At 38.4% G+C, this 27,870-nt stretch overlaps 1 protein-coding gene and 1 non-coding gene across 3 annotated transcripts in view; both read right to left on the reverse strand.

The window, feature by feature from the left end:
* Positions 1–27,870, reverse strand: part of COP1 (COP1 E3 ubiquitin ligase) — a 227,994-nt gene that overhangs the window by 11,299 nt on the left and 188,825 nt on the right. Inside the window, exon 19 of one of the 2 annotated variants that reach the window (XM_029935120.1) lies at positions 2,814–2,889. The exons of the other annotated variant lie outside the window; for it this stretch is intronic. Within the exon in view, the coding sequence (XP_029790980.1) occupies positions 2,857–2,889 (33 nt within the window). The 3' untranslated portion in view covers positions 2,814–2,856. The remainder of the gene's footprint in view (positions 1–2,813; positions 2,890–27,870) is intronic. 2 annotated transcript variants of the gene reach the window in all.
* LOC115288858 lies at positions 13,681–13,821 on the reverse strand. Its single transcript, XR_003907245.1, has one exon.

Below are 27,870 nucleotides of genomic sequence, written 5' to 3' on the forward strand. Positions count from 1 at the left end.
TTTATGTGTAAGCCTTGGTATTCACAATGATAAACATTTTTTTTAACCAGAGGAAACATACCTATTAAACAAAATCAGAATATAGCCCTTTTCTTATTTTCCCCCAAATGTTAAGCATAATGTTAAACTGATTTCTCCTCTCAGAACTAGAATAAATAATTTTACAGGAAAAACGTGGCAATAAAAATTTTATGTTAACAAATTTGAATATTTAAACCAAAGAGAAAATCTTTGTTTAAAATTTTTATTAATGTTTTTTATTTATTTTTGAGAGACAGAGAGAGACAGTGCAAGCAGGGGAGGGTCAGAGAGAGAGGGAGATACAGAATCTGAAGCAGGTTCCAGGCTCTGAGCTAGCTGTCAGCACAGAGCCCGATATGGGGCTTGAACCCACGAACTGTGAGATCATGACCTGAGCTGAAGTTGGACACTTAACAGACTGAGCCACCCAGGCACCCCAGAGAAAAATTCTTATAAAAAAACTGACTAAAAGAGAGCAAGAAGAAATGAAAAAACATGAATCATCCTATAGGAATAAAAAAAGAAAAAAATCAATTGTCAAAAATTTTTTAGACATCAGGCTTACATGATTTTATCTAAAGTTCAATCAAATGTTCAAGAACAGAGTACTTCCAGTATCACACATATTTGTCCATAGAAAAGAAGACTCCTTAATTTGTTTCATGAAACGTAATTAGGAAATCAAAATGTGACAAAAACAGGGGTGCCTGGGTGGCTCAGTCGGTTAAGTATCCAACTCTTGGTTTTGGCTTGGGTCATGATCTCACAGTTTGTGAGTTAGAGCCCCCACATTGGGCTCTGTGTTGACAGCTCAGAACCAGCTTGGGATTCACTCCCTCTGGCCTTCCCCCACTTGTGCACGCTCTTTCTCTCTCTCAAACAAAATAAAATGTGACAAGAACAATGCAAGATAGGAAGATTATAGGCCCATGTTATTTATGAAAATAGATGAAAAAAGTCCCAAATGAAATAGCAGGTCAATTTTAACATGAATATATGTGAATATGAATATATATGAATAATACATCTTGACAAAGTTGGGCTTATTCCAATGAGGTAAGATCGATTTAACATTAGAAAACAACAACAACAGACGTTGGCGAGGATGTGGAGAAAAAGCATCTCTTTTGCACTGCTGGTGGGAATGCAAACTGGTGCAGCCACTCTCAAAAACTGCAGAGGTTCCTCAAAAAAATTAAGAATAGAATTACCCTATGATTCAGCAATTGCACCACTAGGGAAACAGGTGTGCTGTTTTGAAGGGGCACATGCACCCCAATGTGTATAGCAGCACTATCAACAATAGCCAAAGTGTGGAAAGAGCCCAAATGTCCATCGATGGATAAATGGATAAGGAAGATGCGGTATATATATATATACAATGGAGTATTACTTAGAAAGAATGAAATCTTGCCATTTGCAACATCGATGGTATTATGCTAAGCAAAATTTCATCAGAGAAAGATAAATACATATGACTTCACTCATATAAGGACTTTAAGATACAAAACAGATGAACATAAGGGAAGGGAAGCAGAAATAATGTAAAAATAGGGAGGAAGACAAACCATGAGACTCTTAGAACAAACAGGGTTGCTGGAGGGGTTGTGGGAGGGGGGTGGGCTAAATGGGTGAGGGGCATTAAGGAATCTACTCTTGAAATCATTGTTGCACTATATGCTACTAACTTGGATGGTAAATTTAAAAAAAATTTTTTAAAAAACTTAAAAAAATTATGTCAATATTTAAACAATAATTATTATATCACCTTCAATAAGTACAAAGAAAGCAATAATATACTTCAACTTCACTTATGATAAGAATTGTCCACATTTGAAAAGTGAAGGAAACTTCTTTGTAAGGAAGGTTTCTACAAAAATCTTACAGCAGAAATTATACATAACAAAACTCTTATTCAAAACTCTTTCCCTTTAGTGAGTAACAAGATGAAGATGCCAGTTATCATCCTTTCATTCAACATTATACTAGACAGAGGTCCTGGCAAAATAATAAAGCAAAATCAAGAGAAATTAGGTATGAAATTGGAAAAGTAGAGATTAAACTTTCATTACTTGTGGATTGTATTATGTACATAAAATATCTCAAGACTGTACAATCCAGAAAGTTTAGTAAGCTGCTCATTAAATAATGGGGACAATAACATACCATTCCTCAGGGGTCATTGCGACACTAATACTTACTGGTTTACTTGAACTGGCAAGATACACATGTGATAAAAATTCAAACAGTACAAGAGAATAAGGGAAAAGTATCTCATTGCCCTGTTCTGAGTCCCTGAAGCAAACACCATGATCAGAAGTGAAATCTTTCCAGATAAACTAGCATCATTACTGTGAACTTCAACTTTATGGTAGACCAAGCACACCTTCAGGGCCTTCTCAAGATGTAAAAGAATCATAAGTTTTCTATCTGGTCATTCTACTCTCTCTTTATCTTGTTTGAGTTTCAGGTAACAAACAACCCTACTTCCAACTTGGGATTTCATCCTTGTTACAGTGACAAGCCATACTTTATATACAATTCTAAGCCTCTTGATCACCTAAAAGATGTCTCCAGGTTTCCCTTATAGAAAAAAGCAACTCCACAGAGCTCACTTCCATATTCTGCCATATTATTAATTGGTCTTCAGGATGAAATGTACCTGACTAAACAAGACAATCTATATCCTTACAATCAAATTAACTTAAACATGTGGATAAAAATATGCTATACTGATAAATAACCAGAGTGGCAAATTGGAATAAACAGTTGTTGGAGTCAGAAATACTTACGCTCAATGGTCTAGCACTTCTAAACTATGTCAGCATGGACAAGTTATGTAACCTCTGCAAATCTCTGTCTTCTAACCTGTAAAATAAAACTGAGCTAACAGAGGTAATGAAGGGAAGGGAAGGGAAGTATATACAATCATTATCAAATGAGACACATATAGGGGTGCCTGGGTGGCTCAGGTAAGTGCCCGACTTCGGCTCAGATCATGATCACTGTTTGTGAGCCGTGTTGGGCTCTCTGCTGACAGCTTGGAACTTGAAGCCTGCTTCAGATTCTGTGTCTCCCTCTCTCTCTCTGCTCCTCCCCTGTTCATGCTCTATCTCTGTCTCCCAATAATAAAGAAAAATGTGAAAAATTAAAAAAAAGAGAGACACATATAGAAGTATCTGGCATATAGTATGCATCTTGTAAGTGGGGGGTTTTAAGGGAATGTTGCCTCTAGTTCTAGGTAAAAATTTAAGAAAAAGAAGGTACCCAAAACTCCCCCCAAAAAACATGAGAAGATGAAAGGACTGTATAGTAATAATGGGTTACTGGATTTGGCATTAGATGACCTGGTGACCTCAAAAGCAACTCTACCTGAAATTCAAATCTGTAGCGTTTAATGAAGGGCCCTTATACAACTTCATGAAGCTCAGTCTTTAAAACATGGATTTGACAGAAGCTTCTGGGGAAAAGCTTTCTCTAATCTCCACAGTGATAAGGTAACTCTCTCTAAAACACTTCCATAGAAAGAATAAATGGCCATTATCAGAGCCCTATTATGCTACAGTAGTGGCTTCAGTATACGGTTTATGAATTTCATGCCACTTTATTCATCTATCACTAGGATAAATATTACAAGCAAGGCATTCTGCTGTGTACTGGGTTCTGAAGATGAGGAAGACATGATGTTTGATATTGAGTTTATAGACTGGGAGGGGAAATGGAAAACTACTATATTCTTTTTTTTTGTTGTTGAAAACTACTATATTCTTATAAGAAATAGAGTTCAGAGGGGCAACTGAGGAAGCAAGAAGGAAGTGATCCTCTACCTGGGAGAGGTTTAGAAAGGCTTCAAACAGTGGTGAGAGTGGACACCCCTGTTGTGTTCCTGATCTCAGGGGGAAAGCTCTCAGTTTTTCCCCATTGAGGATGATATTAGCTGTGGGCTTTTCATAAACTGCTTTTATAATGTTTAGGTAAGTTCCTTCTATTCCGACTTTCTCAAGGGTTTTTATTAAGAACGGGTGCTGTATTTTGTCAAATGCTTTTTCTGCAACTATCGACAGGATCATATGGTTTTTATCCTTTCTTTTGTTAATGTGATGTATCACATTGATGGATTTGCGAATATTGAACCAGCCCTGTAGCCCAGGAATGAATCCCACTTGATCATGATGGATAATTCTTTTTATATGCTGTTGAATTCGATTTGTTAGTATCTTGTTGAGTATTTTTGCATCTGTATTCATTAAGGATATTGGTCTGTAGTTCTCTTTTCTTACAGTGAAGAAATGGGCCGAAAACATGAACAGACACTTCTCCAAAGAGGACATCAGATGACCTACAGGCACATGAAACGATCCTCAGCATCACTCATCATCAGGGAAACACAAATCAAAACCACACTGAGATACCACCTCACGCCAGTCAGAGTGGCTAAAATGAACAAATCACGAGACTATAGATGCTGGCGAGGGTGTGGAGAGATGGGCACCCTCCTACACTGTTGGTGGGAATGTAAACTGGTGCAGCCGCTCTGGAAAACAGTGTGGAGGTTTCTCAAAAAACTATCCATAGAACTCCCTATAATATAACAATGTAACAATATAACAATAGCACGGCTAGGGATTTACCCAAGGGATACAGAAGTGCTGATGCACAGGGGCACATATACCCTAATGTCCCAAGGGTTCAGTTTTGCTTTCATTTCCCTTGCCTTTGAAGATGTGTCGAGTAGGAGATTGCTGCGGTGGAGGTCTAGGAGGTTTTTTCCTACTTTCTCCTCGAGGGTTTTGATGGTTTCCTGTCTCACAATCAGGTCCTTCAGCCATTTTGATTTTATTTTTGTGTACGGTTTAAGAGACTGGTCTAGTTTCATTCTTCTACATGTTGCTGTCCAGTTTTCCCAGCACCATCTGCTAAAGAGGCAGTCTTTTTTCCATCCCAATGTTCATAGCAGCAATGTCAACAATAGCCAAAACATGGAAGGAGCCTAAATGTCCATCACCTGACGAATGGATCAAGAAGATGTGGTATATATTCACGATGGAGTACTATATGGCAATGAGAGGGAATGACATATGGCCCTTCGTAGGAAAGTGGATGGACCTTGAGGGTGTCATGCTGAGTGAAGTAAGCCAGGCAGAGAAGGACAGAAACCATATGTTTGCACTCATAGGTCTAGCAGGAAAACAGGAGAGACCTAATGGAGAACCAGGGGGAGCGGAGGAGGGAGAGAGAGTTGGGGAGAGAGAGGGATGCAGAACCTGAGAGACTATTGAATGCTGAGAATGAACTGAGGGTTGAGGGGGAAGGGGGAGGGGGGAAAAGAGGTGGTGGTGATGGTGGAGGGCACTTGTGGGGAAGAGCACTGGGTGTTGTATGGAAACCAATTTGACAATAAACTATTTAAAAAAAAAAAGAAAGAAAGAAAGGCTTCAAACATAAGACCACAAGTGGACCATGAAAAAGTTGAACTTTCTCAAGAGAAAAGATAGAGGATATTTTAGACAAAGGACCATCGTCATGCAAATGTGATGAGTGGGGGGGGGGGGGAACTGGTGTGAGTCAGCTTGTGTATTAGTTATTAGATGAGAATAACAGGCTGAGGTAAACATGCAAACGAACTCTCTCATAACTAGAGTTAGGATGTTATTTATGGATAACACGGAGTCAACGGCGAGGAAAAGACAGAATTAATTTTTCTAATAGTGTACTGTTCCCTCAATGATGTCTCACTTCCCTCTCACACACCTCCAGGCACCTAGAGTCATTGTCTTTAATCCTATCCCTTAATAAAAGTCTTTAATCCACATCTCTTAAGTTAAGCAAGTGAAATTCTTGCAAAAAGAAAAAAATAAGCTATATACTACTAAGTGGGAGACAATAACTATCCTTAAACAGAGCTCAAACACTTTTTTTAACCTGTTTTTTTTTTTAAGTAGGCTCCACACTACCCCAAGGATCAAGAGTTATATGCTCTATTGACTGAGCCAGCCAGATGCCCCCAAAAGTTGTCTTCTTAAAATGAATATATGGAAATACATTCACTCATTCATTCCAGAGATAGAGCACACTTGTGAGAGCAAGCAAGCACAAGAAGTGGGAAGCGGGGGGGGGGGGGGGGGGGGGGGGGGGGGGGGGGGGGGGGGGGGGGGGGGGGGGGAGAGAGAGAGAGAGAGAGAGAGAGAGAGAGAGCGAGCGAGCATGAGCGAATCTTAAGCAGGCTTCACACTCAGTATAGAGCCCAACAAAGGGCTCAATCTCACAACACTGAGATCAAGACCTGAGCCAAAATCAAGAGTTGGCTGCTTAATTGACTAAGCCACCAGGCACCCCATACTCCCTTTTAAATAAATGTGTTTGTAATGTGTGGGGTCAACTTTTAAATATTTAAGAAAATTAAGTTTTTATTTATTTCTGACAGAGAGAGAAAGTGCACATGAATGTGACCTGGGGAGGGGCAGAGAGAGAGGGAGACACAGAATCCGTGGCAGGCTCCAAGCTCCAAGCTGTCAGCACAGAGCCTGATGTGGGGCTCAAACTCATGAACCATGAGATCGTGACCTGGGCCAAAGTTGGACGTTCAACTGACTGAGCCACCCAGGCGCCTCTAAATATTTTTAAAAGGAAATTGAATACAGAACAAAGTATCAATTATTTAATACCCTACCTAACTACAGGTCCAATCTCTTCTCAGTATAATGCACTCTATACACTGCCATGACAATATTCTCATCTGAGAATTTCATCTCCCTGGACAGTGGGCTTTAGGAGCTTACTAATGCCTACATAAGACAGCCTACACTTTAGGATGCTAGATGGCTCAGCCAGTCAAGAATCCGACTCCTGATCTCAGTTCAGGTCTAGATCTCAGGGTCCTGAGTTTAAGCCCTGCCTTGGGCTCCAAGCTGGTCATGAAGAAAGGAAAGGAGTTGGGGAGGAAAGACTACACTTGTTTTTCAGATTGGTGTTCAAGACTATGTAATATGGAACCTCTCTCATTCTCCTCCAGAGTTTCTACCCGCCCTCTCTCTTGACTTAAGACTGCTTGGTTACAAGTGTCTGAAACATCTATTGCAGTTTCTCTCATCTATACCTTTGTCTGCACTGTTCTCCAGCCTGAAGGCAGTGTGGCCAGAAGAGCCAGCTAGACCTGGATTCCAATTCTAACTCTACTACTCCTTTTTTAGTTGTGTTATCTTGGGCAAATCGGTTAACATATCTGACCCTTAATTTTACTTGTAAACAGAGGTCAAAAGTATATAGCTTAAGAGACTTATGGTGATGATTTTGAATTAAGATACCATTTAGTATATGATACCTGTCTGGTACTAAACAGATGCTGGTTTTATGGTCTTCTGTTCAGGCATGTCCTTTACCCATGTCTCAAGCCTTCTGAAACCCTATGTGTCTTTATGAAGTCCAACACAAGAGCCAATATCTTCATAAAGTCTTCTATAATTCTCCCCATCAGAAGTAGTCTCTCCCCCTCTAGGGTTCATACTTTTAGGGGTAATTCTCTTATAAGGATTTCTTTCATTCAGGCTTATACCATAGTTGTTTATAAATATTTATATTGAGCTGTAAACCATCTAAATATGTATTATATATTTAGGGATATATTTTATATATTGCAAAATTAATATCTAATGAATTAAAAACAAGTGCAAGTTGTTAAGTTATACGGATTAGTGTAGAAAAGTGAAGATAATGACAGCAGCATTTATTATTTTTTATTTATTTGTTTTAACATTTATTCATTTTTGAGAGTGAGAGAGACAGAGTGTGAGCAAGGGATGGGCAGAGAGAGAGGGAGACACAGAAACCTTAGCAGGCTCCAAGCTCTGAGCTGCCAGTGGGGCTCGAACTCACAGACCACGAGATCATGACCTGAGCTGATGTCGGACATTTAACCGCCCGATCCACCTAGGCGCCTCTGCAACATTTATTTCTTGACTGGTCATGAACCTTGAGTTTCTCACCTATCTCAATACTTCTCATATATTTTCTAATCTTGTCCTACAATATTATGTGGAAGATACTATTATTCTGATTTCATAGAAAACAAGAGGTACAGAAAGATTAGTAGCCTGCAGAAAGGCTCAAAGCTAGTATTTAGTGGCAGCAGTCTTAATCAGAACACTACCCCAAGACAGAAGTTACAAATGACACAGGCCCCCTCTTCCCAGGAGATGTTTAAAAGCCAACCTTGCCAAATAAAAATCTCAAAAGTTTCAGAAAACATTTTCTCCTCCAAAACAACTTTATGGTCTGTGTTGTAAAACTAAGGAAGGCAAGTTCTCTGAGGATTTTATTGGGGGAAAAACAGAGCGAAGACATATGATCTTTAAGACAGTCTGTCCCATCTCCTGTCAAGTGCTGGAATAACAGGGCAGATGCAAAGTACACTGAACTATCCACATTTGTCTTCTAAAAGCCAAAAGCTGCAGTGAAGATAGTAAAAATTAATGTAAGTGGCCTGTCTTCAACAGTTTGTACTACAAGCACTGAATTTTCTTCTTAAAGTGTCCCCTAACCTAAAACCGTACATCCATTTAAAGCAAATCCTTGAGACAAACACTCAAAATAGTGAAACTGGTAAATCGCTATGCACAACACAAAGTATCTGAAAATACAACTCCCTAGAGGACACAGAAGAGTGAGGAAGTTGGCTGAATTTCATATTCTTCCTTAAATAAATATTAATAGAGAAGTATATAAAAATGTGAGGTAACTAGGCTTCAACCAAGAACCACTCGCAATAACATTCTATCTGTTAATTCCTTAATATTCTATCCATAAAGCTTTTTGTCTTATTTGGCATTCTCTTTTTTATGAACAGCTACCCTTTTTCTCACTGCAAGAAAGGGTATTAATTTGGAGTGCTGACCACGGTGTCACTGCAAATAAAAGACCATACATACTCTCGGCTCTTTATATACCAAGATGAGAGGATTTTGCCACATTTTTTTTCTCTTTGGGGTGAGACAAAGGGTGGAGATATTTATATTCAAAATATGTCTGGAAAACTAAAATGGCTTTTCCTTGGCATAGGAGCTCATGGACTCTGTATACGGTCAAATCTGATGTTGCCCTTATTTTTTGCCTTTACAGGATCCTGTAGCCACAGAACACTTTCAAATGAATTTGCCCTTTTGGCTTTTCTGTTCGTGTATAATCTCTAGTTGCTTTATGAACATCCTTTTCCTCTCCCTGGACATGAGATGCAAATATAACATGCAGAGATATGTCACAGTTTCCTTCCATCCATGCTCTGGTAAGTCATACTGTTCAATTTCCAGTTTCTCCAGCCCCTTTTTATTCTCTTCAAACCCTCCCCAAACCTTCATAAAGTCCCCCACAGCACCCTCTAATTTAAATACAAACAAGAGAAATTACTCAAAGTGCTGACATGTTGTTGCCTCTTACTGAGACATAGTGGCTTTCCTGACATGCAGACGCATTCTTTTATTAAAACACTTTAGAGTAGATCTCTTTCATCAAATTTATATCGTTTTTGGATCTCAGAATTATATGCATTGCACTTCTATCTGGATCTGATTCACCAGGAGAGTCTCCCAACGTGACTAGAGTGTCTTCACTGACCTTAATCCAGCGATAAACGTAGGCTGCACATGGGAGCACCTGAGAGCCCACACAGAGAGAGCCAAACACTGGATCCAAAATGATCTTCAAAGATTTTTTAAATGAATGCCATTTTCAAGCCAAGCAGTTGTTTTCTTTGTCCCTGACCTTTCTTTCAGCATGTGGTTTTTCTGAATTGACTTCATGAAAATATATGTAAATATGTCTAAGAAACAATGAGCACAAAACCATAGCCTATCAATAAGAGATCCTGCTCTTTAAACTGAAATGTTAGCTAGCCTTCCCTGCCTTCTAGAAAGGATCTAAGGCTGAATTATTTGTTTGAACTGAGTTTAAAAGACAGACAATAAATGAATTTTTTGATCTTCTTAGAATCTAAGATTCTCATTTTACTACTGTCCCTTGGAGAAGTAGTAAAAAACAAAAAACCAAATGTCTATCACTATCACATAACCCACTGTGAACCACTACAGGCCAGTTAATGTGCTAAGGACTTAATTTGAATGATTTCATTCAGCCTCCACACAGCAGTCTTAATGAGAAAAATACCACTGTTATCCTCAATTTACAAAGAGGGAACATGTCTTAAAGAGACCTGGTAACTTGTCTAAAGCCATAAACACAGGTATGGAAAAATCAATACATGAAGACTGATAATCATACACCAATTGTGGATCTGTAGCATACTGATTTAATAAGCGTATAGCATGCCTGGCCCCAACCCAAATTTATAAAATTTGAATGGAAGGTGAAAGGCATCTGAGGTGAACATTGGAAATCTATGGGAAAACCTCAGCTCTTACAGATTATATATATGGAGGTTACATTTCAAATCTCATAGAGTCCTTAAAGCCTTTCCATATGTAGGATTTGGTCCTTTATGTATCTCCCCAGAAGTCTGATTTTAAGTGCTGTCATGGGAGAAAAGGGCATGGCCACAGATCTAAGGTGGAAGAGAGTGTTATTCCATAGTACTCTCCTCCTCCCTGCCAATCCCAGTTCAAGATCTGGGAGATTGTGGAATTTCTTCATCAGTAAGAAACACTTTCAAGATCATCCAGTTAAATCCAAATCCTCTCTTTCCTCCCCACCAGTATCCTCGCTTAAGATCCTGGGTCACCATCTAGCATAAAGATTATCATGAATAGAATGATACATACAGTCATAATCTATGATTAATAAAATAATGGGTCATTATTTTAATGAAATATATTATCTTCATCATACTTCATTTTTTATTCATTCAAATACATGTTCTTCATAACTAACTAGTCTAAGAAGAAGAAATGAATTACTCTGCTAATCAAAGAACTTGCAGGGGCCCCTGGGTGGTTCTGTTGGTAAAGGGTCCTACTCTTGATAGCAGATCAGATCGTGATCTCACAGTCATGGGACTGAGCCTCATGTCAGGCTTCACAATGAGCATGCAGCCTGCTTGGGGTTCTCTCTCTTCTCACTCCCCCACTCATGCTCTTGTTCTCTCTCAAAATAAATAAATAAACATTAATTTTTTTTAATTTTAAAAGGACTTCTGGATTTGGTAGATTATCATACTTTCAATTTCAAAATTCTTAAGCTTTATAAATAAGATTTTCCTGAATAATGGAAACATCTATAGCGAATATTTTTTTATAATCTAAGACAAAGTAGACCAGATTTTTGTTTTTTTATGGCAAACAAATGGTGCTCTAGGTGCTGGATATTTCCTATACCTAGATTTGTGAGAGGATAGTACTAATCAGACAGAAGACATAAATGTATAAATTCAAATTTCATCTAAAGGTAAAAGAACCTAATGTGAAGATGACTATAAACAAAATACCAGCCCACTGAATTTTACCAATGGATCTATTCCCTACATGAAATTTCACCATCATTAAAAATGATTCGGCATCAGCTGCTCTGCTCTGTGGGAAAATGACCATATACACATATACAGATTAATCTACAATTTCTTTGTAGGGTTTCTTCTAAGAGGTTTTACCATTTGGGAAGGCTAACAATACATCAATGACTTAGACTACAAAGGAGTAAAACATCATGTCTAAGTGTCAATTTAGAAACGTATATATCAACAGAAACATACACACAGAGGAAGGAACTGGAAGGAGACCCACCCCCGCCAAGAATCTACCTCCAGATTGTCATGTCTCCTCCCCGGCTCAAACTCAAATTTTTTCTGTTAAGACCTTTTTATATTTGGTATCCAAAGGAACCTGTGTTCACAATTAGAGCATTCATAACACAAACGGTTCTCTGGGGTGAGTATTAAAGCTATTTAACAAGGGGAACAGGCACCAACCCAGCAGAAGAAAACTAATAGATCCATGCCATTACCTTATGTGACTGTCCCTGATTTTAGCATATCCTTGGCCATAAAGGTAGTTATAATTCCATTTAGTCTTTAAGTATAACTGTAAAGAGACAGGATATACTTCACCTTCTAATGGGATTTAAGCTTATACAGTGAGTATCAAATTGTGCGCGTCCACAAAACCTCAAACACCAAGGAAGGATGTGTAACTGATGGTCCTAGTGCAGTGTACAAAATATGTACTTGCCTTCACATTCAAATAAATCCATCTCTAATTCCTACGTCAGCTTTGATTTGTCATATATGAGGATCACTTGATTCCTATATTCATGTATCTGGTTTGAGTAGAAGCCAGCTGTCCTCTACTAGATTTACTAAAGTTTCTGAAGGTATAAGGGGCATATATGATCTGGCAGCAAAAGGGTGAGAGCACACATGGGGCTACATGGAAGATTAAAGAGAAGAACATGGTAGCAGCAGGTTCAAAGTGATGGAGGCACTGCAAAGGATTTAAGGACATCATGTTACACGCTGTAGTTTTCAGCCTTGGCTGAAACATCCTAGAAAATGATGGAGTGGTGGGAACACCTGTCAAATATATTTGTAAACATACCCAGAGATAGATGTAGTCACAAGACATTCCTTTCCCTTTTGAATTTGGTCTCAATAATATTCGTGTTCAGAATTGTTAGTCAGAGGTCATTTTAGTGAAAGGTCTTGGATGTAGATTTGAATTTCTCATGTAAATAAGCAGAGTACAAATAATACGAGTGAGCACAAAATCTTAAAATGGTTCATCAAAATGAAGACCAGAGTTGACTAATGACTTCTAAAGAGTTTAGAAAAACAGGGGCACCTGGGTGGCTCAGTCGGTTAAGTGTCGGGCTTCGGCTCAGGTCATGATCTCACGGTTCATGGGTTTAAGCCCCGCATCCGGCTCTGTGCTGACAGCTCAGAGCCTGGAGCCTGCTTCAGTTTCTGTGTCTCCCTCTCTCTCTGACCCTCCCCTGCTCGCGCTGTCTCTGTCTCTCAAAAATAAATTAAAAAAGAAAAGAAAAGAAAAAGAAGGCTATTCAACAACTGCCTGACACAATAATTGCTCAGAGTAAGAAATACATGGGGATTTCAGACCCATAAACAAGGACAGACGCTCACACTGTTAGAGTAACCCCAGCTATGGCCTGCTTACAGCACACCCAGGGCTGAGTGCCATACCTGAGGGCGTTAGCAATGCCACTGCAGCTTCCTCCCCTGCTGACAGAACACACACCCTGAAAAAACCTGAGATTTCAAAATTAGTGCTAAGAAGTTAATACTTAGTAGCTAGCTTTTCCCCAGTAATGGTCATTCCTAAAATTTGAAATAGACATAAAAATTTACATAAACTGTATTTTTGGAAGAGTCGCTTTCTTAATGACAAATCAATTCTTCATGAGAAAAACTTCATGGAAGCTACCTCTGATTGGCTTCTTCATCTCTAAAATACTGAGTGACCTCTACTGATAACCCTCATTAGTTAAGCCTACGAAGTCTCTCAGAAAAACAGTATTTCTATATTCATTCCCCTGCCTTAATCAAACAAATGAAACCTATTTTTAAGACCATAAACTATCTAAAAACCAGTTAAGATGGATGCAGAAGTAATCTCCCTTGGTTGTCTGTAAAATCCAGCACATTTAACTGTCACAGATACTAAACAAAATGGCAAGAAAAGCAGAACTGGGAAAGCTGGTTTTAAGACTGTATGGAGGGGAACGATCAGACTCAGCCAGCTGCCCTATGCCAGACAGAGGCCTCCATGTTTATGTAGGATCGCTGCAATCTGTAGACAAAAGGCATTTTTCCATTTGTCCACGTGGTTGGTTCCTGCAGGTTCCATTTTTGGTGCAAGCCTTTCGTTATCCAGTCTTTCCTACAGCAACTTCCCGACTGCATCAGGTTCTCATTTAAATACACTTTAATGCATTCAAAGAAACTATAGAAAAAAACCAGGATTCAGACAAATAATGGAAAAAGAACCATTAAATCATATATAGTCAAAGTGATCTTTACTCTAGGAATAAAGCTTGTAAAGCACATGTACAAGGGAAGGAGGACTGAGATACACCCCCAAAAATCATTCACCCCTTTCCTTCATTCCCAATGGTTTCCAAGCTCTTCTCCCTTCTCATTATCCAGCCCTAATCAACTTAATTTTCCTCGCCACACAACAACTCAAATATTGTCTACAGACACTGCAACTTGCCTCACATATCAATGCCTCTGGACCTTGGGTGCTCTCCTGAGTAAAGCTCTCAAACAATGTGCTGCAATCACAGAGCTGACAGAAAACAATTACTTGGTATATACCACAGAGGGCCTCTGACCATCAGCTGGCATTTTTAAAAAAATGTTTTTTATTTATTTTTGAGAGGCAGATGCAGTGTGAGCAGGGGAGGGTCAGAGAGAAAGGGAGACACAGAAACTGAAGCAGGCTCCAGGCTCTGAGCTAGCTGTCAGCACAGAGCCTGACATGGGGCTCGAACCCACAAACTGTGAGATCATGACCTGAGCCGAAGCTGGACACTTAACCAACTGAGCCACCCAGGCGCCCCAGCTGGGCATTTCTAAGGGCGCTATTTGCACAGTCCTCCGGAATACTCTGGCAAAACGGTCTTGAGAGTTCTGTACTACTCCAAGCAAACCACGTAACACACAGGACAGCGAGCAATGAATGTAAGACATGGGGCCCCGGACTGCATTTGGGTTCTCCCATACCACTGCCTCACCTTCTTAGAGACTCAATTTCTTCAACTATAAGGCAGGTAATGTTAGGTACTTCGCAGAATTTTTATGAAAACTCAAAGGAAACAAAGTGTAGTAGCTAACCAAAAAGGAAATGGAGTATTACAGGCACCAAAATGCGGCAGTTATTAAAATACTATTACCTAAATTTCTTTACAGTTAAAAGGCAGCTGCCTGAAGTATGACTGTCTGAATATATCAGTCACCATATTCATGATCTTATAAAATTGATGAAAAACATGAAGTAGGTTAGGTAGACTTAATCTTAACTCTTCCACAGAAAACTAAATAGCTCTTATAGTAGCTCCAGATATTGATATTTGTTGCTCTCAAAATAGAAGGAATAAACAGGGGCAACACTAAATAAAGTACAACGATTAGAGAAGAATACACTTGAATGGCAACTGGTAAAGTGCATTCTATAAGTTTGTCAGTGACTGTTAAAAACAGAAAGCATGGAGACAAAATGGTTAACAGCGGAACAAAAAAGTAGGGTCTGGGCTGGGAAAGGATGAGAGGGTTAGGTAAGCGGGAGCCAAGGGCAAGGTGCACAGATGAGACAGAACAACGTGCACACAGCTCCAGGGCGAGAAAGGGAAGAGTACTGGGCACCGAACAAACTTACTTTCTTTGTTTAATTTTAAATTTTATTTGAGAGAGAGAGAGAGAGAGAGAGAGAGAGAGAGTGAGCGAGCATGGGAGAAGCAAAGGGAGAGGGAGAGAGTCTTAAGCAGGCTCCACACTGAGCACAGAGCCCAGAACAGGCATGAAAACTCTACACCCTGCCACCACCACTGCACCTTTTGGGAGACAGATTTTTAACTTCAGCTTTAAGATCTTGATTTGCTACAAGCACTGTAAGAATCTTCTAGACTGCATTTCTGCTATTGAGGAGATCAGAAAGAATCCCAGCCTATTACCCAATGTTTCCCTTGGAGCTGGTCCTTGTAACATCTTCCAAACTGACTGACTTCCTGGGGAACTCAGCCTCCTTATGTGGCTCTCGGAAGGGTCTGAGATATAAGAGCTAGTTACTCCTGAGAAATGAAGCAGCTGGTCTGTGGTGGTTGCTGCTGGAAACACGTCTTTCCCCCTCCCAGATGGAAACATTACTAGATCTCCAGCAACTTTCAGTGGTATCAAGACTGGATGTGTTGGGGTTGTGATCTCTGCTCATCTCATGCAATTCTAGGCTACTTAATAAAAGAGAGAATGATGCATTCCATAGAGAAATTACAGCAGCAGCAACACAATGGAGGGTCCTGGGTGTCACCCTCAGAAACTCTACAGAAGAAGAATGAGGTTTAGGAACTTGCATTTTCATTTATTCATTCATTCATTCATTCATTCATTCATTCATTCTAAATTTTAAAAATTTTATTTATTTATTTATTTATTTAATTTTTGAGAGAGACAGAGAGACAGTGCGAGCAGGGGAGGGTCAGAAAGACAGGGAGATACAGAATCTGAAGCAAGTTCCAGGCTCTGAGCTGTCAGCACAGAGCCCAACACAGGGCTTGAACTCACGAACCGTGAGATCATGACCTAAGCTGAATTCGGATGCTTAACCGACTGAGCCACCCAGGTGCTCTGAAACTTGCATTTTTAATACAAATCCCAGGTAATTAATAATTCTGAAGTAGATGATCAGTAAGATCATACTTTGACAAAACACTAGTACTGATATTAAAAACTGTCTAAAGATGGTGAATTCTGTGCATTTTTCTGCTATTGGTTGAGGGACTGTTACAGGGAAGTGGAAAGATTTACTTTCAAAAACAAACAAACAAACAACAACAACAACAACAAAACCATTACTGAGTGGCTATTTTCCTGATCCCACGCTAAGGCCAAAACAAGACCAAGATAAACAGGACAAGAGTTTTCAATCTCATGAGGCTTTTGAGTTCAGTGACAATGATTATATATGTAAAGCTTATTTTAATCCTTTTACATAATCTATATATGTTTATTTAGTTAAAAAATTGTCATATACAGTACTAGAATGTGAACTACAGAAGTGGCTCTCAGAAGTTTAGTAGAAAACTTAATTTCACAAATGGAAATCTATGAAAATAAATAAAACAAAATGGAAAACTGAGTACTACTAAATGTCCTATTCTCTTCCTCATGCTCCCTTTCCCACAGTTTAAACTAGTCCATACCAAAGGAAAATACATGACATTGGCACAACTTCACAGAACGCAGTTTTGAACTCTTCATCTCTAGTTCCTTTTTTTTTTTTTAAATGTTCATGCATTTTTGAGAGAGAGAGAACACGTGCGCAAGAGCAAGTGGGTAAACGGCAGAGTAAGAAGGGGACAGAGGACCCAAAGCGGGCTCTGTGCTGAAACATGAGATCGTGACCTGAGCTGAAGTCAGATGCTTTATCGACCAAGCCACCCAGGTGCCCCAAACTCTTCACCTCTATTTTCAAGTGACATTATCCTTGCAAAGGATTCAATAAGACTGAGGTAAAGAGTGGGTTAACACAATGAAAACTAGAAAATGTTGACTTTAACTGCATGTGGAGTTACAAGTTCTTAAATATTACACATTTTTAAAAATATTTACTGAGGTGATGGGAAGAAGTAAGAGCTGTTCTTATTGGGCGAAGGTTGTAAAAATTGAAGTCTCATGGAAATATAAAGGGCTTCCTTATGAAGCAGGAGCTCCTTGTCACCAGAAGTATTCAAAAAGGGTGAAGGACACCCCATTAGAAATGTGACAGAATTCATTACTGCAATGGCCAAAAGGTAAGGAATCCAATGGTAGTCATCTACTCAACACTTTACTACTTCTGTAGTTATAAGACTCAGCCCTGTACTTAAAAGACCTCCTGTCTAATGACATTATCATATGTAACAAACAGGACAGGAAAGGGTGTGTGGGCACAGTGAGCAGTAAAGTCAAAGGCACAAGGGTCAAAAAAATAAATAAACCATCATAGGGTGTTTGAAGGTCTTTAATCAGTTCAGCGCTGCAGGAGTGCAACATGCGCCTGTGTAACTGGCAGGTGATCACGCTGAAGAGGTGGGTAGGGGGTTAATAAAAGAGGGTGTTAAATGTCACATTAAGAAGCTTAGATTTTATTCTATAGTCAGGAGGCCATGGTGGAGCACTTTAAACAGTGCAGGTATATTAGCCTGGGACTGTTAGGTAATGGCAGGGGGTGGTGACAGCCTGAACTACAGTGGTACGTGACAGCAGCAGGGGACAAAACAGAGTATGGATTCAAAATTAAAAGAAAAATGAGATCAGATTTGTGCTTAGTCACATACTAAATTTGTTTTTACATTTCTAAGACTCTATTCTTTAATGGTCAAAACTTTGTACTTACATAGATTTGATTTTGATTTTATAGAATAATGAAGAATAAGACTGCATGTAATAAAATTGAAAACAATTAACCCAACATTTTTCATGTTGTAGTAAATCACAGCAATAGTCTACACAGACTGAATTTCCACAGAAGTCCCCTTGATTCCTAAGTAGAACACCAAATTGGCATAAATGTGTCTTCAAAACTATCAGTACATATAAGAAGCCTGGAAAACTTTCTAGAAACATTCTTTATTTGAGACTAAATAATTAAAAATCCTAATGGTTAAGATCCCGTCACATCACAACTTCAAGATACTATGAGTATTTTCCTCACACTTCAAAAGTTCTTGTCCCTGGCTAAACTGGTCATGAGACTTTCATTAGAAAATCTCAAATAGATGGTTTCACTGTTACTAACAATTCAGATGCTGACTTGTCTTTTGTAACTGAGATTACTTCTGTCGCGTAGCTCAACAACTACACGTGGCACGGCGAGGAGCGGTGGTTACAGATGAACATACATTATAAACCGTATTTTGCCAAAGGTAAATTATCCCTAAAATGCTGTAAGAAATAAAAAGCCAATTACTATTAACAGAGTTCTGAAATATGCTGGCAATACACAAATTTAAACAGCAAGAAGTCTAAGATAACGAAATGTGACTGTTAAAAGGTGATGCAGCAAAGACTAAAACCTAGAGAGCTCAGCTTGAAGACGGAAAAGCTGCAAAGAGCAATGCACTACTAATTAATGACATTTCTGGAACATATTAAAGAACTGAATCACAGGCAAAACAACCTAAAACGAGAAGAAGCTGGCACCTGCAGGGAGAGAGAGAACACCAGAGTACGGGAAAACCTGGGGTTGCGAGGAACTGGTTCTGCAAGTGTTTGTTCCATGAGACGAGCAGACATTTCTAATAAATTTTAACTTAATAAATGAGCAATGTCTTGCCATACAAGTAGTAGGTGACGCCAAATGTCACGCGATCATGATCACAATGGAGCCGAAGGTTCCTCTCCCTCCCTCTGGCCCTCTTTCTCTCTCTCTCTCTCTGTGGGATCATGGGTGATCCGTCTCCCACACTGTGGTGTTTGGCAAAAATCAGTGATTTTTCAGACTGTTGGAAGGTGCCCACAGCTGGCACTGGAGTATTTTTTTGTCACTTCAAAGCCCCTGTGGACAGTCCCTTGTTTTTCTGTACAAGAGCAAGCTTAGGAATGCTTTGCTTCCTTCTAGGTCAGGCTGCCTGCAGATATAGACCCTTTCCTCATTGCCAGTTACATTACATACAGTCTATGACAAGAGTTTATCAGTACTGTACTGTAGGTAACATCCATGTGAGTGTATACAATGGTCTCTGTGCAGAAAAAGATTCCATTAAGCCAGTAGATAGCAGTGATTCTGTTAGTGATAGTGGAAGTTGTCCTACACGATAACCCTCCTCTCTTTTGTCTCCCTCACACCAGCCACGAAGGCTGTCAGAGGTCAGTGCAAGATAATTTGTTTATTTTTCTTACTATTTTGTAGTTTCCTTATTATTTTGTATTATATTACAGCATTTAATAATTTTTATATGAATACTTTTAGGTTGTAGACAAATCATCTGAGTTTCCATGATTTCTTATGGGGAATTTTGCTTTGATATACAAGTACTTTGGATTACAACCATGTTTCCAGGTTTTACTATATTTCCTTGCCTGAAACAGAAGTAGCTGGACAAGCCAGTGGGAAGATTAAGTTAACGTTTAACAAAATGCTACAAGGTGGCTAGCACAGAAGTATGAGGCCCCTGAAGCTATAAACATTGGGGGAAGGGGTGTAGTATACTCTTTCCAAACTTTTCTTCCCGGATCCCCACCAGGGTATACTGGAGAAAATCTTGGGAACAACAACCATTTCCTAAAGCCATCCAGATACACACCTACTATGTTCTCTAAAGAACAAAAGGATTAGTCTGTAGAGAAAATGGCTGGGGAGGAAGGGTGGGCTATAGTCTGAGGGCACTGGTAGAAAGTAACTGTAGTTAAGAGGGAGGAACAGAAAACAAAATGTTTTACTCTCAGGGGAAGGTCAGGAACATACACTAGGCCCAGCACTACACTGGGAAGATGGGCAGAAAGAGCTGTGAAGTCCACAACCCCAACACCGAGGTTCACAGGACCAAACTTGGACTGAGGACTCAAAATTTCGAAAAACATCCCTCTTCTCATAACCACCCCACCACATAAACAAGCACTAAGAAATACACTTGAAAAGGAATATAGCAAGGATTACTATAAGAGACAGATTTGTTCAGGGAAACAGCGCAAAGGGCAAACCAAAAACCCAGCAGAGAACACACTGAGAAAAATCCTCTGGCAAAGCGGCCGATACTCTACACACAGAGTATCACTAGAATGAGGTGCACGGAGGGTGATCAGAGCAACCACACACTTCACAACCACCTCAGTCAGGGCTGCATGGCCACAGCCCCCACAATGGAAGTCTGGCAGAATGAAAAGCAGGCTCACCCACAGCATAAAAAGTATTTCCCTCAGTACCTACTGTCCCATTACACTATGTATGGCTTTTAACCAAAAATGACAAGGCACTCAGGGGAAAACAGTCTGAGGAGAGAAGGCAATCATTAAACTAAATTCAGGATGACACAGATGTTGGCATTATGTGAAAATAACTATCATCAGTGCATTAAAGGGCCCAATGCAAAAGGTAGAAAATGTAGATCAGATAATTTCAGCAGAGAGACTTAAACTATGAGAAGGAATCAAACAGAAATGGCGGAAACCAAAAACATAGTAATAGCATGAACAATGCCTTTAACGGTATGATCAGTAAGACATGGCAACTCTGAGGGAAGAATAAGTGAACCTGAAGACAGGACAACAAATTACCAAAAAAGAATCTTACTGCAAATTTGCATGTGTAAACTGGTCATGCAAAATGTACTGTACTGCACTGTATGTATCTTCTTAACAATTGACCTACTAAGTGTCCCAAGTAAGAAACTTCTGTTTTCAAGATGGATACATCAAAACACTGAGGCAATAACACAGAATAGTGAATAAGACAATTATTTATACTACAATAAAAAACTTTCCATGTATAAAAATAGAAATATGAAACAATAAAATTTATAAGCAAATTGTAAGAAAACTTATAATTAAGTAGTTCTACATCCTTTTTTATTATTTCTAAGTCATATCACATGAAATTTTCTTTCATATTCTTTTTTAGATTCCCTATAGATACTTTCAGACCGACCACCAGGTCTACCAGTTATCAACAACCTGTGAGAAAGAGTAGACAAGTCATGGGTGCACTCCTTTTATTTCAAATTAGGGATACTATACGTTAAACAATTCTTCCTAAATGCTCATGTGAGAAGTTAAACATATTTTAGACCTATTCAAAGTTATATTAATAACTCATGGCATACCCCACAAAACACACCTTTAATAAGGTAGCTGACAGACATAAACCTCATTGAAACTTCATAAACAGATTTAATATTTTTAGGTAGGAAAAAAGGTGTTTTTATAATCTTGTTTACCTGTTCTTGCTTTTTATTTGTGAGACTATATGCTGATTATTAACAATTACTATGGAGTTTTTCTTTTTTAACGTGTATTTTGTTAGAATAGAAAATCATGAATAAAGTGTGGCTTTACCAACCACCAAAAAAAAAAAAAAAAGAAAATCATGAGATTGTTTTTAATTAAAAAATACTTTTAGCTGAAGTATAATTAACCTAACAGTGTTATATTAGTTTTAGGCGCACAATATAGTGATTCATCAACTCTATATATTACTCAGGGTTCATCACAATATGCATTCTCCTAATCCCTTATGTCTTTCATCCATCCCCCAACCCACTTCACCTCTGGCAACTACCAGTTTAATCTCTGTATTTAAAAAAAATTTTTTAAGGTTTTTTTTATTTTTGAGAGAGAGAGTGAGAGCGAGAGCATGAGCAGGGGAGGGGCAGAGAGAGGGGTAGACACAGCATCTGAAGCAGGTTTCAGTTCTAAGCTGTCAGTACAGAGCCTGACACAGACTCAGACTCACAAACCATGAGATCATGAGCAGAAGACGAGGCTCAGTCGGTTAAGCTTCTGACCGTGTGGGTATGTTTCATGGCTCCCTATTCTGTTTCACTGCCCTGTGTGTCTATTTTTATGCCAGTACCACACTGTTTTGACTACTACATTTTATATTTTATCTTGAAATATGGGATTATGAGACCTCCAGCTTTGTTCTTAAAATTGTTTTAGATATTTGGCGAGTGTGTGTGTGTGTGTGTGTGTGTGTGTGTGTGTGTGTTCGTTCTATACAAATTTTAGTACTATTCTAGTTCTGTGAATTTTTTTTCTTAACTATGTATTAACAAATTAACAAGAATTCTTCATACCATTGGTCTTTTCTTTATGTGACAGAGGTACTTTGTGTGAATGTCAGATGATATGGGTTAAAATGCTTATTCACAGCTAAACATGTCATTTTAGTTTTAAAGAGTCCCGTGAGGCAGTAAATCTGGTGTCACTTCCTTTTATAGAAGGTGAGAAAGTAAACAGAGGCAAAGTGATTTGGTTAAGGTTTCTCACTCTCTTAGATAATATGAATCTAAAGTGGAAGAACTAAAGGGGGAAAAAAATGAAAGGATTAAAATACATTTATTCTATGACTTTTTCTTTGTTTCATTTTAAGTTTGCTAAGCTTTATAAAAACTAATGTAAATTTCAAAGCAAGAGCAGAAAACATTTGTAATTTTTAGCAATCCATATTCCTAGTACAATTTAATGCATAGCCTTATCAACCAACTCGCCAGACTGCATTTCATAGCACTAATTTTTAATCATTAATATTCTGATCCCCTTTAGGAATCTAATAAAAGCAATATAAGCTCTCTAGTAAAATAATCACATGGATAGGCAAACTTTTTCATATGCTTTTAGTGAGTCAAAGAACATCCTAAAAAACAGGGTAGGGTAGGTTACATGAATTCCAAATTTTGTACGAGACAAATTTGATTTGTACGAGACAAATCAAAGAGCCCCAAAGGATCGTTAAGAGAAAGCAACTAAGCAATTACTAATCTAATTAACACATATTTAATAAGGAGTTTTAAAAACAGAATTCAGGGGCACCTGGGTGGCTCAGTGGGTTAAGCCTCCAACTTTGGCTCAGGTCATGATCTCATGTTCATGGGTTTGAGCCCCATGTTGGGCTCTGTGCTGACAGCTCAGAGCCTAAAGCCTGCTTCCGATTCTGTGTCTCCCCCTTTGTCTCTGCCCCTCCCCCCTCATGCTCTGTCTCTGTCTCAAAAATAAATAAAACATTAAAAAGAATTTTTAAAAAAACAACAGAATTCAGTCCAGGAAAATCAGTCAATCATATTAACCAAGTACGAATCTGAAGTGTTAGAACTGTTATCCATTCTATTTCTTTTAGTACTTCAATATTCAGAGAGCTAATATGCAAGACTACAGTTAGTTAGAAAATAGGGGTGCTACTGCATCGACGCTATCATTTTACATGTAGGTTAAGTTGTACAAGCAAAACTTCACAGCAATGTCAGAAAAGGAAAAAACATCAGTCTATTATTTTTCCCATCTCATAATAATCCTGCAAAATATTAAGTTATTAGAACAGAAGCTTTTCATTAGAGGAACATGAGAGAAGCAGATGTTATTAAGATGCAATATAAATTCAAACACAATAACTTCCTATTAACCTGTGATAATTAAGAGTCTATCTGAACACTTACTGACAACGCAAAGTTGCCAAAATCAATGCAAAACATAAATGTAGTATTTACAGTATTAGAAACATTACATTAAGAGTGAACTGGTAAAGAATATGCGAACAAAAAAGTTCAAGTTTTCGGAGATTTGAAACAATGAACTGGTTTTTCTTGGCATTGTTATTTGTAAAATAGTCATATTTATAAGTAGAGTCCTTGAAAGGTGTTACAATTTGTTCAATAAGGATTTCTAAAAATAGTCTAAGAAAATTCACCCTATAAAGCTTGTTTCCACATGATTTCAACATCAGTAAGGTTTCTCATCTAATGTAAGTTATGTCGCACTGGTAGAGGGGTTCTCTGCTGGGGGCTAGTGCACACCCTAGAAGTGAAACTCAGGTATGTTAAGTGACTTACCTAAATGAAAAAAGCTAATTATTTGCTCTAAGTCTTAATCCCTTTAATAAAATAATAGATCCTACAAATTTAACTTAAAATATATCTCCCAAATTCTTGGACTGAAGTAAAGCCCCATCACCAATACTTTTGTATTCTTGCCTGCCACATCTGTTTTTCTATTAAACCAAAACCACGAATCAAAAGTTGAAGTAAATCACTTTTCTTAAAGTCCTTTATATAGTTGCACAGATAAAGTTCAAGCTTAACACAGTCTAGAATGATCCTTAAAAAAAAATCACTCTTCTTCATCTACCATTTCGTGTTTCACCTCCCACTAGTCCTGTTACACCTTGGCAGCCTCCAAATACACAGGGTTCTTTCATACTCTTAAGCTTTTGTACTTGCTGTTCCTTCTACCTAGATATCTGGAATAGATCTGTATAACTTACACAAAATACTAAGCAAGAAAGGAGGACAGGATAGATGCTCAAATGTTAATTTTCTAACTTTTACATATTAATTTATTACCAGCAGTACTACCATTTACTGAAAAGCTACCACATGAGTGTTTCATATGCATAATCTCATCTGCTTCCTAACAACACTTTAAGGTATTTAAATATTCTTATTAATTAACCCACTTCAAAAATGAGGAAGTAGGCTCAGAAAGGATAAGGAATTTTTCTTAGGTGTCGCAGCTAGCAACAGAACCAAGGTCTATACTGAAAAATTGGATCTCAAGACAGTGCTACAAGAAAACATAAACACCTCACATCCCTCTTCTTACCTCATCACCTCCCCATCCCCGACAACCAGTGCTGTCACGGTGAAGAGAAACTACAGTGTAAAACTGGCCTGTTTTTGGAAATCGACATAACACCAGATATCAAAAGCTAAAAAATCTTCTGAACGCTTTCATCTAGTTATCTAGTTTCTTCCTCAGTTACAGGATTCTGTATTACAAATACTGCAAGAGGAAAGGGGAAAAACAATAGGCCCCAAAACATTATGAACTTAACTATGAAAAACTTAAGAAGCAGCCTAAATGTTTAATAATAAAAGACAGAGAGGGGCGCCTGGGTGGCTCAGTCGGTTAAGCATCCGTCTTTGGTTCAGGTCATGATCTCACGGTTTGTGGGTTTGAGCCCCACGTTGGGTTCTGTGCTGACAGGTAGCTCAGAGCCCGGAGCCTGCTTCGGATTCTGTACCTCCCTCTCTCTCTGACCCTCCCCTGCTCATTCTGTCTGTCTCTGTCTCTCAGAAATAAATAAAAAACGACAGTAATTCATAATAACTTCCACTAACATTATGATGTAAGGAGAGGAAACACTTAGATGTAAGCCAAATACAAAATACAGCTTTAATGTAAACCTATTTATCTACAGCAGAGATGATGAAGGGATAAAAGGACGTCATCACAGGCCCCCTGAGTAAGAGCTAACTGGATTTAGAGGGTCCAAATGCAGAAGCCAAGTTTATGCTCGGTCAGACATCACAATAGGTGGAAAAGGAAACCTGTGCTTATTTTGACTGGTTTTGAGTCTTCTGATATATCACTTGTATATTTTAGCAAGCATAAGAGAAAGCTGAATAATTCAAATGCAAATGTTCATGCAAAGAACCAAAACCTCACGCTTATTTTAAAAAGTAATTGCCACTAATCTATCACATAGTAAGAACCATGGCACCTAACCTGGTTGGGAGAATCTCTCCTAAGGGTTTATTCACACCTATTCTGAGCGAATAGTTGCATGCTTAATAACAGCTTGATGCAAATCTTTATACCTAAGAAAAACACAAGACATACACAAGCTTAAAAGTAATTTATGTTTATGATAAATCTCATCCAGTAGAAAAAATACACCTTCAAACAATTTCCTAATATTACCAAAAAATAAAGCTCTTCTGCCCCATTAGTTATATCAAATGGGGGAGTGTAAAGTTAATATAAGATTTAAACAAAGACTTAACAAAAAACCAAAAGCCTAAAACAAAAATAACCCCCATGTTATTACCCTTGAGAAGTGATTTTTCTTCTTCATATCCCTAAAATGATGATTTGGAAAGCAGAGAATAAAAAGATAAAGGAAAAATAAGTAAAAGCATTCTGCTAATGCCTAGAAAACAATCTCAACGCTGGTCAAAATTAAGTAGTTATCTTTATTCTGCTTCTTCATTACAGAAAGACTGATACTTATTTTTAAACATGGTGAGGACTCTGATGAGAGAGTGACCAGGCTTCTTTCCCTTACCAATAATGTCCAGTGGTATCCCTAGAAGGGATCCTAGAACTGGTTATGCTGACAATAATTCATCCTTTCCGGGATGCCTCAGCAGCTCAGTCTGTTGACCAGCCGACTTTGGCTCAGGTCATGATCTCACGGTTTGTAAGTTCAAGCCCTGCATCGTGCTCTGTGCCGACAGCTAGCTCAGAGCCTGGAGCCTTCTTCCGATTCTGTGTCTCCCTCTCTGCCCCACCTCATTCACACTCTGTGTGTATCTCTCTCTCTCAAAAATAAACATTAAAAAAAATTTTTTTATATTCATCCTCTCCACTAATAAAGGAAAACACAGCTGTCAGATCTTAAAAACACTGAGAAATGTAAAAAATTTAGAATTTAAGTCTTAAATCTTTACAAAACAGAAAACTTGGAGAAAATGAAAATATTCCTCATAAAACAAGGACTTCTATTGAATTTTGAAGCTGCAAGGCTTACTTATTAATTGGGAGAAGCATAAATTCACCTTTTATTCTTTTCAGAATACAGAATAAAGCTGCTTTTTAAATATAAATGCCCACAGTTAAGTTTCTACAACAATTATCCATTCTTATTAATTGACATTCTGGATTTATCCAAACCACTACAGTCTTCCATTAGTACAAACATCAAGAATTATAATTACAGATTTGTTGTTCAGAAAAAAAAAATAGAAAAAGGCACAGGAGTACGACTTGTGAAAAAATTATTCTTGGCTGCTAAAATTAAGAATTATATATATATTCAGATACATATTCCAAAGGTGTTTAGATAATCTGGCATGAAATAAAATATTTCAGTTCTTATTTATCAGGTGATGACACTCCATGAGGATCCCTAAGAGATACAATAATTTTTAGCAGTTTTTTAAAATAAGAAGATAAGGGACCCTCAGTGGCTTAGTTGGTTAAGCAATGGACTTCAGCTCAAGTCATGATCTCGTGTTCCAGAGTTCGAGCCCCCATTGGGCTCCCTGCAGTCAGCACGGAGCCTGCGCTGGATCCTCTGTCTCCCTCCCTCTACACTCCCCTACTCTGTGCACGTGCTCTCTCAAAAATAAACAAAACGTTTAAAATAAAAAATAAAAAGATAAACTCTTGGGTCTCCTAAAATACCCAAAGTTTGGAATGTCGTGAGGTATTAAAAAAAAACTAAAAGCAAAGGCAACTACTATAATTTTGCTTTCCCAATCTCTGCAAAGCCAGCTCACAAAGTATACTTGGTGTGTCACAAAGCCACAGCTCTAGATACTTAGGATTTAAAAGAGTAAATTAACAAAAGGGAACTGAATCTTGAAGTCAGATTTACTTCCTATATAATTTATCCTGAAAGCTTCCTACTTCTATCAGAGTTGACCTTGAAGACAAGGATGCCTGGGTAGCTCAGTCAATTCAGCATCCAACTTCAACTCAGGTCATGA

The sequence above is a fragment of the Suricata suricatta genome, chromosome 3, assembly GCF_006229205.1.
Source record: "Suricata suricatta isolate VVHF042 chromosome 3, meerkat_22Aug2017_6uvM2_HiC, whole genome shotgun sequence".
NCBI classification, from domain to species: domain Eukaryota; kingdom Metazoa; phylum Chordata; class Mammalia; order Carnivora; family Herpestidae; genus Suricata; species Suricata suricatta.